The sequence below is a fragment of the Ruditapes philippinarum genome, unplaced genomic scaffold, assembly GCF_026571515.1.
Source record: "Ruditapes philippinarum isolate M1 unplaced genomic scaffold, ASM2657151v2 ctg2012_1_1_1_1, whole genome shotgun sequence".
Lineage (NCBI taxonomy): Eukaryota > Metazoa > Mollusca > Bivalvia > Venerida > Veneridae > Ruditapes > Ruditapes philippinarum.
The window spans coordinates 120851-136010 of NW_026864155.1; the positions used below are offsets into that span (position 1 = coordinate 120851).

Sequence of the window (15160 nt, forward strand, 5' to 3'; positions counted from 1 at the left end):
CTATATAATATATATCAAAAGACTTTTTTTTTTATAGTTCTATATTATACATATTTCAGATCTAGTAAGCTGGTAAAAATATAATTTTATATTAAATAAATTGTCAAAAGACCGGTTTTAACTAATTTGTAGGGGTGGCCGTAGAAAACATTTCGGTATATGAGACAAGGTGCTTTGATATTATTATTACCAAATTGCATATCAGTTGTTCCAAAAATGTATGCAATTTTTTGATGTCCCGGATACTTAACTACATATTGTACTTATTGAAAAAGTGTTAAGTCATGATTTTATGTTGATCGATTTAAAATCATTTTAAATTTCATATCTGTAAACAGCATAAATTTATGGAATGACTGGTATATATTTATATGATGAAAAAAAAGGAACACTTTTTACTGACACATTTCAATTATGAAATGTTGTAACTTGTACGATATGACATGCTGTGTATTACTGTTTTAAGTAAGGTGTGAAGTAATTAAGACAGGAGGTACAGTTGACATATATTGTATGTAGATTATAATGAACCATCTGTTTATTTCGTATTAAACATTTAAGTAAATGACTAAAGTATAAAAATATTATAATAAAGAGTCCCCATAACATATGTTAGTGATCTGTTAATATATAGTTAAACTGTTCAATAAAAGAAAGACACAAACTTTCAAATTTCCAATTTTACTGCCTGAAACATCATACAATTTTTATGGAACATTTTTAGAGCAGTCGAATTATATATCTGTATTCAAATTTATAATAGAAAATCATAAACTTCCGATTGAAGTTGGATATTTTTTCTTCATAAAACATAAACATGTACAAAATTTATAATTATCTTTAACTCATATTACAGAATATTTTATTTTTCCATCATAGTCCGATCATAGCTTTTTAAAAATACGATTTTATTTAGAAAATTGTTATGCACGACAATCACATGCAGATATATAACATGCTAATATGGCGGTATCAGACTTTTTCTTAAATCATTATATACATTGCATTCTAATATGAAATGGTATTCGTCTTCTAAGACATTACATGAAAAACATTTTCTATCATTTAAAGGTATACTATTTGGTTTAGTCCATCTACCTGAGTCTATGTGCAATCTATGAGATGATACTCTTAACGTAGTGAGATCTTTACAAAACCGTTCAACATTGATAATATTTAGATATGGTTGAAACTTAAAAACAGAAAATATGTCTATAAAATAGAGCTCTACTAGAGTTATCTAATCTACTATCTACTAATTATATACATAATTTAAACTTCACCGCTGATTTCGGTAATGCTAAACACATAACGGGTTGTTTAGAACAAAGGGAAGTAACTCAATAATTACATTTTTGTTCATAACATCATAAAAATAAAATATTTTCAATAGATTTTTTAACTGAAAGTCTATTTTACTATTTTTCTTCAAATAATGAAGAAATAATAGCAATATTTTAACTAGGTTGGTTTTTACGAGTTGATTTCGGTAATGCTAAACACATAATGGTAAATTTTTCAATATTTTGAATAGCATGTTTGACAATTCTTACCTTAGTGTTAAGATAGAAAGTAATTCATGTTTACATGAATCAAAAAATAAGGAAATTGGTAAATTTCATGGTAGTTGTTTAACAAACACTTTTAAACAAGATGTTGGTGTCAAACAGGGTGATAATTTAAGCCCCAATATGTTTAAAATATTCATAAATGATCTGCCAAGTATGTTCTCTGATGAAGATGACCCGGTTTTGTTAAATGATTTAAAACTCAATTGTTTACTATATGCTGATGACTTGCTTTTATTGTCTAGAAGTCAGAAAGGTTTGCAAAGTTGTTTAGATAAATTGTCTGATTATTGTGAACAGAATTGCTTAATAGTCAACATTAGCAAAACAAATGTTTTAGTATTTTGTAAGGGCAAGTGTCCAGTTATTAATATCTACTATAGATCACAACTGATAACCCAAGTCAATACCTACAAATTCTTGGGTATTGTATTTTCTGCCAATGGTTTGTTTCATCATTGTCAGGAGGATTTATGTAAGAGAGCTTTAAGAGCATATTTTAAACTTTTGAAATGTATATCTAGTAGCAATATTAATGTTAAAAGTTTTGTGCATTTGTTTGACCATACCATTAAACCAGTGTTACTATATGCTTGTGAAATATGGGGCACAATTAATACAGGCTCATGTATAGTAAGAAAAGATAATTATAGTCTTGAAATGTCTTTTAGTAACCTTCCATGTGATAAGATACATTTAAAAGCCCTGAAATACATTCTTGGTGTTAATAAGAAAGCTACAAATGATGCTGTTTTAGGTGAAACAGGGCGTCACCCTTTTTATATAGATATTCTATGTCATTCTGTTAAATATTACCAAAGATTGGCAGGGCCTGATTGCCCTCACTTGTTATCATTAGCATTTAAAGAAAGTTGTCAGTTGCATGATCATGGTAAAACTAGTTGGATGTCAAGTATTTACTTTGTTAAAGATCATATGAATATAAACAACTTTTGCTCATATAATAAAAACATTCATCATATTGTCAAGTCCAAAGCCATTAATAGTTTTAAATCAAATTGGTTAAACAGAATGACTGTTTGTGGCGAACAACAAACTGGTAAATTACGTACATATGCCTTATTTAAGACTGTTTTTGTAAGTGAACAATATCTTAGTGTTTTAGGGGACAGTAATTTAAGATCATGCTATACAAAATTTAGAATAAGTGCCCATAGATTAGAAATAGAATGTGGTAGATACAAAAATATTCCTATCTCAGAGAGATTATGTAAAATGTGCAATCTAGGGAAAACAGAAGATGAAATTCATTTCATGCTTGAATGTCCTAAATATGACACTTTTAGAAGCATTTACCTTAAAGAATGTGCTGATTTATGTAAAAACTTTCCTACACTCAATTGTAAAGATCAATTTATATTTTTGCTTAGCAATGAAAATGAAAAATTTATTGAACTTACTGCATCTTATATATGGCAGTGTTATAACATACGGTCACTTAAAATTACAACAACTTAAAAATGCCAAATAATTGTGAGATTATTTCCCAATCTAATAGAAGTATCTTTCCCACATACTAGTGAGGGGTCAAATACATTCAAATGTGTAAAACTATCATCATGTTAATATGCGTTTATAGGTCAATAGCTGATTGTATAAATAATCATTTTAGTCAAATACATTTATACAGTACAACAATAATAGAACTTTTATGCATAATAAGTAATTGTAGTTATTTATTAACATCATTAATTAGTCTTTGTCAATGTACATCTCAAAAGATAATGTGGGTTAGTTATTGTTGAGGTTTTTAACAAATTCTATTTCTTTTATGTGTTGTCATTTAAAATGCCTTTGTTGAATACATATAGTTACTAGTCCTTTGTTAATTGTGTTATCAAATCAGAATTAGCTTATGTTATCTTATTATTGTTTTGTTTATGTACATTTAATGTACTGATATTTTATGTAATTGTATGCCTGAGAAGGCCCATGATTGGTAATAAAACATTATTCTATTCTATTCTATTCTATTCTATTCATAACGGGTTGTTTAGAACAAAGGGAAGTAACTCAATAATTACATTTTTGTTAATAACATCATTAAAATAAAATATTTTCAATATATTTTTTAACTGAAAGTCTATTTTACTATTTTTCATCAAAAAATGAAGAAATAATAGCAATATTTTAACTAGGTTGGTTTTTACGAGTTGATTTCGGTAATGAAAAGTTGATTTCGGTAACTTTACCGAAATCAAGTTGATTTCGGTATCGTAACGTACCCGGTATGTCCAGGTAAATCATCGCATTTATTATGGTGGCAATTCCAGATGCATTTGGTACTATTGCTATCAATATATTTACAGGTATATAAAAATTATACCTAACTTTACCATCTACTAACATGTTTTACTAAAAGAACCCATAAACTGACGACCCATTTACATAATATTACAAAATTAACAAAATTACATTTGACAGATAACTGTAAAAATCATAAAACATAATTATATCATTAATGAACATACGTAAATTACATATCAGACCTTATGTAATGTTTTCAAATACACGTCATGGGGTAACACTTTACTAATCTAGGGGTTCTTAGCTCAGTTTTATTATTTGCATTTGCCATTATCAATTTTGGTGATATCAATATGACAATGATATCAGTCGCTACTGTGTAGAACCTGACCAGACTGCATAGATGTACAGGCTTGTCTTGATTGCTGCGTTGATGACAAAAACTAATTACCTTCAGTTGGTTTCAGCAGGGCAAGAATTAAATAATTCTATAAAACGTTGGAAGTATTTTATTCAAAATACATTGAAATCAATATTTAAGTGCAATGTAGCAATGTTTTGAAGACATGAATGTTGTCTCAGCAAATGAAATTGTGTGAGAAGAATATGCTTGATGACATGGATATCAAACCAAAGTTAAGTTGCAGTGACTATGTTTTCCCGGCAATGACAGTATATTGTCTTACTGGCATAATTTCAGTAGGAATTAAATACCAGTGAGTAAACCAAAACTTCCTGTTGGGATTCAAACACACAGCGGTAAGGGGCAAGTGGATCAGTCAACGACATTAAGCACTCGGTCATGGACGCCACTATACACTCCAAGTGTCCTCTTAAATGAAACGCTCAGATTAGCTAAAGCATTGTAATCAAAGAATACAAAAGCTGACTTTCATTGCAAATCATATATATTAAATAATAGTTATTAACCCCACTAAGTAGCTTTATATATATATATATATATATATATATATATATATATATATATATATATATATATATATATATATATATATATATATATATATATCCCATTTTTAATAATAATAATAATAACGAGATGATGATGATGACGACGATGATGATGAAACATCTATTTGATTTGCAGCTTTAATTAAGTCTGCACAGTTAAATCTTCATGGAAAAAATCACTACTTTATTCACCTTTCTGATTCGTATTACTGAAAATATAGCCTGCAATAAAATGAATATTTTTCGGTATGTAGAGTATTCATGCAATCTCATTATCTCTTATTAGCCGAATGTCTATTACATTATCTCATATAACCAAACAAAACTTGCAACTTAGTTCCCTTTACGAATCGGAATTAAAATAAGCTTATTAAAACACTCTCGAATCTGTTCCTGGAACAGACAAGTACTTTGCAATGAGTGTAAAGTTTTCGCTTAAGGAAACAACGTATTACCCCATTCGGAACTGCCTCGGCTATTATCTATACAATACGGATTGAAAGTAGTTCTACCACGTGGTTTCAGATGTAAACAGAAACAGAGATAATGTTAAACGATATACTTGACATCTTATGTCTGTTCCGAAACTATTTTGCTTGAAAATATGTCTGACAACAATTTGTAATTTAAATATGCCCACTGATGTTCAACTTTAAACAAATTCGACTAAATGTCAACAGGTTGGTTGTTTGATGGACTTTTACTACATTTATTGGAAATAAACTTGTCAACAACTCCCAGCATTAAATTACTATTTGTTAACATGTTTAGATTCTAAGCGTAGGTTAGACCGAAATACCGCATCCGTTCTGTGTATTTATACAATTGTGTTCGAGGTACTTATCCGAAGACTGACGGAAAGGGCCGAGTATTTGAGATTGCGTATTACCCATCTGACGGGGTTTAAACCAACGAGGACAGTACTCCTTAGATTACAAGTTCGACGCGTGAATCACTCGGCTATGACGTCACATATATTCCTTTTCATTGCCTAAATGAAGTACGTTCATTAATGGTCACATGGTTTGTGTAAAATTCAGATTATTTTAACAAATGAAAGTATTTTCAGTAAAGAAATGGTTTATTAAACCCCTATTTATGATTTATTTCTTTTTTCTTCTTAAAATAGAAATAAGTTCGAGCATGTCATGTATTAAAATTAATGAAAATTCTAGCAGCGTTCTTTGTGATTGGAAACAATATTTTCAGTATGTTCAAATTTTCATTGTCTTTTTTGACGAAAATTTGACGGATGGCAGAGCAAAATTGGAACTTACTAAAACCCTCTATCTGTTTGAATTGGAAACAAACTGCCAAGTTATTACGTTTCTATGACTAGGAGCTTATAAAGGAAATATTATCTTATAATACAGGGCATGATAGAAAATTATATGCGTTATAATAATACAGAGTGTACTTATATGAAATTTACATTTTTACAATAAATATATATATTATTAACATGATTTTGTAAACGTTAATTGGGTGTTTCAGGTATGTTAAACAAAATGCTATGTAAGAAAAATGAAACAAAATGAACTCTAGCTACAGCAAATACTCTGTCCTGCTGATGAACTATACACAAATAGTTTGTCTAAAATAACTGTTTTTGATTTGCTCAATGAAATCGTCATTCACGTCATCAATTGTCACACCCTTTACCGCCAACTCTTCTTTTACCCTCTGTAAATATGTAGCGTCAGGATATCCAAACCTAACGAATAAAGAGAAATAGTTTGGTTATACTATCTTTAATAGGCTTATTTCCCATGACTCTTGTACAGTTTCCTTAACAAGCTCTACCTTTTTTGTATCATTATAAATTAAAAGAACCTTATGATGTCCATAATGGGATGGAATTATTGTGATTGAGTCAAAAATTGTAAAGAATTTTTCTTAGCTCAATTTCTGATTTCATGTACAATCGGTATTTGTGTTGGTCATAAACTAAGACATAATGTACATTGATCCATGAAAAAATCTTGAATCAGAACTCAAGAAAAAATATAACCTCGGTGCATATTTGTCACCAACCATCAGAGGTGGCACATGAACTGAAATATCTATTGTAATTCGTTTCTAACTTGTATTTTTTTCTTAATATCGATTTTTGTTTTCATCTTAAAGCGTTTTATATACTCAAAGGTAACTACTTATAGGAGAAGTAAGAGATCTTACTGTGTATAAGGTCTAAGGTCTGTCTTATGATGGATGTCATTCCAAGTGATAACACCTTCTTGTCCCGTTGTTCTAGACGTTCCTATTGTAAAAACAAGGCGACGCTCAAAAGCAACCTTCAGCATTGCACATATCTCCCTGCCCTCCTTGTTGTCAGGTAAAAATGCTGTACGAGAAATTCCTTTGTAAAAGTCACCAGGTTTAGGGTGAGCCGGCTATAAAAAAAGGGTTTTAGAAATTAATAGGATCACCCAGAATTATTACAAAATTACTTTCGGTTTATATTTTATCATGCATGTGTAGTATTTAAGCTCCTGATTCTTCATCTACTTTTTGTAAGTAGTGCAAATATGAAACAGAGTTCAAGCTTTGTATGAAATAATTATTACCATTTTACTCCTAACTCAAAATGAGATTAGAGTATATGGAGAAGGTTTATCCGATGAACGAGAAGGAGCTTCTTGGTGAGTTTTATTGACCAAAAATTCACTTTCGCAGGAAACCGGATAGACCTCATATCCCGACAACAACCAATTATTCAAATTTTGCTATTGCCTAGTTTAATCATTTTTTTATTATTTTTTTTTCTATAATATTGATCATTCTTATTTTATCCCACATTTAAACAGCGTCTATATGCAGTTTTGTTTTGCTGCTAACCATGTTACGTCATCATAAAGCTAACCATGAGACGTACTGATGACTGGAGATAGATAAGTTGAAATCCGGCAAGTCTTTATCCAGCTGATAATATTTCTATAGAGAGTAGCAGGATAAATTACATTTTCAATTAGGTGAGAACATACATATCTTCAAAAACACAACAAAAAACAAAAACAACAACAATTTTTCAGAATATGCAAACTGTATCAAAAGTTTCCATCTTAAAATATGATAAACAAGATCAACAAGGAAACGCGGCGTGCAATAAACGAAACCCCCACACGATGCAGCAACAAGAGCATTGGCAAGGAGTCCAGGAGGACCCCAAATTAAAACAGGACAGGGAACAAGGCAAATCATGGGCAGATTAATGACTACAATCATACATACATACAATAAATAATTAGTTACTGATAAAAAATTTAAAGAAAACTAATAAATTATCAAATAAAAGCCCATAAAGTCAATAGGGGAAGGAAACAGGAGACCCAGAGAATGGGGGGGGGGGGGTAAATAAAAGGAATAAAATCTAGGGGCAAAGGAGAAGATACTTACCGTAGACGAGAAAACAACAAGGGACACAAAATTGTCACCGAAACAGTATGAAACAACAAAGACATACATTTTAGGAACACATAACGGCACCGCTTTGGAACGGTCAGCAGCATAAATACTGCTAGGGAGTTTAAACCGGTTAATGGTGCACCAGACCTCACTCTTAGTCCCACCATGTACCTATAAACGAAACAGTGTAATTAAAATGAATCCCCGCCAAGTGAAATTCTAACAGTTGTCATGGTTACAAAAGGTAAATAAGTAAAATATCAAAATGCTCATGTAGAAACTTACAAAAGAAAACCCAATGACCATAACAAAAGTACTCAATGTCTTAAGGAAGACAGAGCAACAAGAAGATCACCATTCAAGGGCCCAACGAAGCAAGACAGAAGACGAACATTAAGGCAATTCAGTCATAAAGGAAGAAGAAAGTTGTAGCGTCCAACTGTAAATGGGTTGAACACTTATCATGCGGTGGGTCATAACCACTTTTGATAAAACATTTAATAATTTTAGTAAAGGCAAGAGAAAAATTACAATGACCCAAGATCTTTCGAAGTTTGTCAACAACATCCCCGTAAAAATCAGACTGGCTAATTCCTTGCGCAGAAATGTTTTTAGATCACTATTGAATTTTGAAATTAAATCAGATTACGATTGTAAAATTTTGTAAAATATTTCGAAATTTATAATAGCGGTAACCCTGTTTGAGTAGCTTACATGTAATGAAAATATTTCGCTCGTTAAAATCCTTAACGTTGATTCAAGCTCTAGCGAATCTAGTTAACTGAGATATATAAACCCTGTAAGATGTTACATGCGGTACGTCTTCATCCAAATGTGGATAATTTACTATACCAAAATCAAAGTCATCTCTTTTATCATAAATTTTCGTGTGAATAGAATTGTTTTTGAAAGTGATATAAAGATCCAAAATGATGTAGTTAAATTTCAAGAATTCGTTTTATTAAGTTGTAGCTCAGTAGGATAAATATTAGACACCATTTGATCAAAATAAGAATTATCAAAATTAAAAATGTCATCAAGGTATCTGGAAGTGTTATTAAATGCTAATATCACATCTTGTTGTCTATTTTAAGAGAGACTCAACATAAAAGTTTCTTTCATAGCAATATAAAAACAAATCGGCGAGAAGGGGTTCACAATAAGAACGCTTAGGAATACCTATGACTTGTTTAAATAGGAATTACCAAACTTGACAAAAATATTGTCTAAAAGAAAAGAGAGTGCTCTACAAACTTCGTCACAGTCAACTATTTCCCGTGCAAAAGTTTTCTGAATAAGGGAAATTAGTTTATCATTAATTTAAGTTATGCGGCAATGTAGTAAAAAGGGTAGAACAATCGTATGTACTGAAAGTTGAATGTTGATAGTTCTTATATTCAATTTATCCAAAATTTCACTGGAACTCTTAATGGACCAAAAGAGATGTTTGCCGGTATTTTCGTACACTTTTATTACAATATTTAATTACATGTGATTTAATGGCATTAAAACAAGACGTCAATAAAATGGAAAGTTTACTTGTTGTGCTAGATGTAGAATTAGAAATGAATCTGGCCTTGTAAGGTTTTTTAATGTAATTTAGGAATCCAACACATAATAGGAAGTTTCGATTCGGACTTTTAGACTGGAAATATTAGTGACATAATTGTTAACAATGTCTTTTTCTGAAGCAGTGGTTTTTGAATACGCATTAGTACTATAAAGTTCCTAATGTAAAACGTTAATGTAATGGATACGTAATACAATAATACAATAATGATATTATTAGCCGTCTTGTCGGCTGGCACCAAAACAAATATTGAGTGAAAAGCTAGAATATCCTTTTTCAGATGTCGCAAAGTAAGTCTCGTTTAGGTGGAAGAAGATATTCATTTCCACGATAAAAATTAATACGTGAATAATGATACGTTTCCAAAGCCTTTTTATTGTGTATGCAACAATGTTGAACTATTGAAACTATATGCAGCCATATTCTTAAGGACGTTTTCGGGAGTTTTTATATAGACATGTAGGCAAAATTAAAACTGTTTCATAGAAATTCTTTTAACTTGGCATGTTGTTAGAATATGATAACAGAAACATTTTAAGCGAAAAAAAATTGGCAAAAATTGCCTATAAATAATGGTTCTGAGCGTATTCATAGACGGCAACGGTTAATTCAAACTACCTTTTACTCACCATAGCAACGGCTTTGACAGAACTCAATTAACATAAATATGGTTAATAAAAACGTTTGGACAGATACAGTTTGAACAGAATTACTTTACATACGTTTCTATGCAAGTTCTAGTAAAAGGTAATTTTATCTATGGCCAACACTCAAAGAAGTGCATTCCAAAACAAATACCCCTTGTTTTCCATCTCCGAACTGGTACGTTATAGCAATGCCTTTGCAAACTTCAAACCCCGTTACAGATTGACGGATTTTGTCGATTCTCATTTTACCAGATGGTTGGTCACCGGTCACTATACCGCAAACCTTTCCACATGTTGGACAGACCATTTTTACCTAAAGAATACAAAGAAAAGATATCTTACGTTTCTGAAACATGTCAAATAAATCAAATTAAAAAAAGGAAGAAACAAATGAGCTTAGAGACCAAATCTTAACCAATGAATTGGATTTAGTTTAAAATTTACTTGTTTTGTTCAAAAATATATATACGTATAACAGAAAGTTACATAAGAAGTACAATGCATACACTTATTATGCATTTATATGGTTTTAATTGAATACTTCACATACAAAGTGCGAACCCTTATCATTTGAATTTCGATGAAGAAACTCTAAAAATATGAAAAAGGGTGATCCATTAGAAGCAATGAAAACAACTATATCATACGAAATTGCAGACTCAGTTCGATTGAGTCTGTCAATGACAGATAATATACAAGTGTAAAATCTTTCACGCCCACTAGCATCGGCTTTTGCAGTATTCAATGAATTGGAATTAATGATCCCGAAGGACTAGAAAAAATATAATAACACTAAAGTAAAGTAAGGGGCAACGTTTTACAGCTGCCACATGGTACTTGACGTAGTGTAAAATATCGGAAAGAGTGGTACTTAGAACATATGGAAATGAAATAATATGATTTTATGTCTTCAAATCATGTACAGTTTCCCATCTCTGTGTCAACAGTGTTTATCAGGTAACAGTCATTCCAATATAAATAAAGTAGTAATTAGTTTTTTTTTTAAGTATTCTTCCTTTGTGTCAGTAACCTTATAAGACTTAACGAGAAAACATTTTGTTATTCTTTAAAGATACATGCAACGGATATTGTTTAAAACAGTTATTATATACATGTGTAGATAAGAAAGATTATGATACTCTTAAAGGTCGAATTGAAATAATACGCGTCCCATTTTCATTTACTCAGTTCAGGTTATGTAATAAACAAGAATAGTCTTGAATATATATAATTGTTCCTATTACATGCCGAAATAATTAATTTGTGTGAATAAATTACTACTAACACGAAAGTATCCGTCGATGCATTCCGAGCAAAATATATGCCCACAGTTTAATCTTTTCTCATCGGTTACTTTGTCCATACAAATGACACAGTCCTCGGTTGTCTGAATAAAAAAAATAATCATAAAATCAGGCATAATAAATAATTCTAGTAATAATAACTTAAAGGTCAAAGCTAGAATACTTCGAGAATAAGTTTTACTAAACAAATAGATTCGTCCAAAATGTACGCCGTCAAAAAAAAACACTGAATATTTATAACAATAACAGCAACTAGTATCAGTGGCGTTAGATGCTTCATTTGTTTGGTTAAAAGATCTAAAGACTTTCAAGTCACAGCAACACTTTACTTGGCGCTTCTTCTTGCACAAATTAACGCACAAAACACATGGGTAGAACTTGCGAGCTTGTTTGTTGTTTTTTTCTCACTTTTTTACGACGATGTTAACTCAGTTTCTTTTCCATATTCACATCTTAGGCGTTAATCAACCTAACCGACTTCGCTTAATAACTTAGCAGCAATTATCAATTTCTCTGCAAGTGTCAGACTATTAATACCACATACATTTTTGTAATTCGTGAAGCGCCGGTGAAAGGCTAATGACCATTAGGATCAATTTTCACGGACCTAACACAGCTGAATAGCTTCCTCCAATAAAAGAAAACAATAACGAGTCGTTGGGTAGTCTCAAACTAACGGCGAGGTGTAAGCGACTTAAATTCGCTAGTAACAGAAATTATTTACTTGCGTACGTGGCATGTTAATATTATTTGATAATTTCATTTTAAGTATATATAAAATGTGTATGTACATTAATATACGCTCATATATATTAAACGTCTTAATAACTCTTATTAATTAAATATAAAGTTTAAACAAACGGGCTTCCTAGAATTGATATTATCATAACACACCTGTTCAACAGCTGATTCGTTGTTGATATGTACCTTAGGTTTGTCCCTACCAGTGTTCTTCATGTTTTTCATTGTATTTGTTTCTTTATCGTGTATCCCCATCTTTGTTTGTTCCACTTGTGTGTCAACAAACTTACTTAAACAATTCGGCGCAGCTTTTCTTTCAATTAACATAGCATAGAATATTTTTTGAACAATATCTATCATGTCCGAATCTTTATCCACTACATGTAGTTCTTTCAAGACGTCGGTTCTGTCACCAAATTCAAGAATTGCCTCTGCATACTGCACTGCACACACATCCTTCGGAACTTTAAATATACCTAAATTGAGAGAAAATTATCTGCGTTTATGATAAGAAATTTTGGTCTAGAAATCTGAATTTTAACTGTGACAGATTGGTGGACACTCACATATTTTTGACAACGTGCACGGCCAACAAATCAGGTATTTTTTATACAGAATATATTTGCTTAAATAAGGCACATATATCGTTGAATATCAAAATTCTAGTACTTTACCAGAATAGAGCCGAATTTGAGCGAAGTCTGTCTGGTTTTACATTTTTCTAAAATAAAAATCCTTGCATGTTTTCAAAATATGGCATCGATTTAAACGATGTGAAAAGATTGTAGAATATCGGAGGAACTTCACATAGAGTCGTAACAATCGAAGAAAAAAATATATAGAGTCGTAACAATCGAAGGAACCCCCCCCCCCCCACCTCCCCCCCCCCCCCCCAAAAAAAAAGCAACAAAAAACATTAAAGAGAAAAAAAAACTCTAGCAGAAATATTTTCAGAATTCTTCGAAGTGCACTGGTTCAATAAATAAACAAAGTTTCTTCTGATGAAATACCTTATGACGAAAAGTAATACTGTATATGTAAGTAATGCACATAGGATCTCAAGTGAGCTGACCTGTAATATTTTAGTGATTGATATCAAGCAGACTATAAAACCTTTAATAAAAGAAAATTGAGGCTCATGTAAAATATTTGTGGAAGACGTTTCATTTCTGTGTAAACAAGATTCCTTTGTCATATGATAATAACGCTTATGATAAACTGACCGTAAACGTTGAATTACATAAGAAAAGATAACTTGCTAATAATTGTTTGTCAAAAATTTGATTACGTCATTAACTGTATTACAATTGACATAAAAGGTATGTAATATAAAGATATGCTTAATATTTACACACGGATTACCGGTATATGTTACAACTAATAATATGTTTTAACAAATTACAAAGCGGTTGCAAATAGCCTGCAAATTCATCAAATCAATTGCATCAATATTTGAGTGTTAAGATTTTTGTTAAGTTAATTCACAACCTACCTGAACTTATTGTTGGTATAGCGAGCGTTTTTATTTGTTTACTTTCTGCCATCCGCAAGCACTGTAGATATGTAAGTTTTAAATCGTCAGCACATTTTTGTACGTTTGCCTCCGTAAATGGTTGGTAGTCTCTCCACCTCGGACCAACAGCATGCAGCACATGTGTAAAGTCAAGGTTCCCACCCGATGTACACACGACCGAAGACACTTTGAGTTTGCCTAATTTGGAAGAAAGGCTATCGCAGTATAATAACTTATTTAAATAACTCAACATGTTACACTGTGAAGAAGAATGAAGATTAAGTTTAAGTTGTTTTTTTGCAATTTCCTAAACGACAAAACAAACTACAAGATACGCTCTAAATAAGAAACTAGAAATTAAAGTTTTACTGCATAGAAGGAAAATTTACCTTCCTCTTTCACAATATTCCTGCTTTCCTCTTCGAGTTTTTTCCCTGCGTGCTTAGCAATAGCCCCAGCTATGCCTCCGATATGCAGAAGATCTTCATTAGCAGCATTTACTATTCCTTCAGTCGGCACTTTTAAAATGTCGGCCTCATAAACCCTTATCACTAAGTTACCATTTTCATAAATTTCTAGGTTTTTTACATCTTTAGACAAAGAAAAAGCGCGTTTAACAACTGATCTTCTTTTTATTGGTCTTAAAGCACCTTGGTATCGTCCTTTTTCTTGTGTATAATCTGCTTCATTGCCAATTTGGTGTTTCCTCGTTTGCTCATGCGGTTTTTCTTGCAAATCTAGTGTGTCCATTTTAGGCAATTTCTTTATCTTTAGATTCCAGTGGTCGTTTTAGCAGTCAAGTCACATTTTCTTTGCCGGCCAGTTATTTTGAGTTTAAATTCCACAGTGGTGTTTTTGAATTGTGACGAAAGTGAAAACTCTCTCACGTTTTTTAATGTTTCTATTTTAATAAAATAGCATAGGATATATATGAATTGAAAAATTGTGACTGAAAATCGCCCCAGTTAATAAACAGAATAAAAGGCTGCTTTTTGTAGAAAATACTTAACACTCGCTTTTTTTATGAACTTCTGTCGGGAAATTCAAATAAAGCTTTATAACATTATAGTCTTATAAAAAATATTTTTAATATTAATAGTTTTACGGTTTCATAAAGGTTCGGTTATTTTTTCTGATTCTGTGAATAATTTGGTTTCCATGGTCACGGATTA

General features: G+C 31.2%; 1 protein-coding gene across 2 annotated transcripts; it reads right to left on the reverse strand.

The window, feature by feature from the left end:
* Window positions 1-4860: 4860 nt before the first annotated feature.
* LOC132724600 (uncharacterized) lies at window positions 4861-14772 on the reverse strand. Of its 2 annotated transcripts, none has more exons than XM_060709482.1 (7): window positions 14378-14772; window positions 13968-14186; window positions 12662-12951; window positions 11716-11817; window positions 10582-10743; window positions 6987-7201; window positions 4861-6522 (listed from the first exon to the last, which is right to left on the reverse strand). In XM_060709482.1, exons 1-7 carry the CDS (start codon window positions 14736-14738, stop codon window positions 6384-6386), a joined length of 1488 nt encoding a protein of 495 aa, XP_060565465.1. In that variant the 5' UTR covers window positions 14739-14772; the 3' UTR covers window positions 4861-6383. The 2 variants fall into 2 exon arrangements, with proteins under 2 accessions (XP_060565465.1, XP_060565464.1); XM_060709481.1 differs by having other exon boundaries at window positions 4862-6522; window positions 12629-12951.
* Between the last annotated feature and the right edge of the window lie 388 nt (window positions 14773-15160).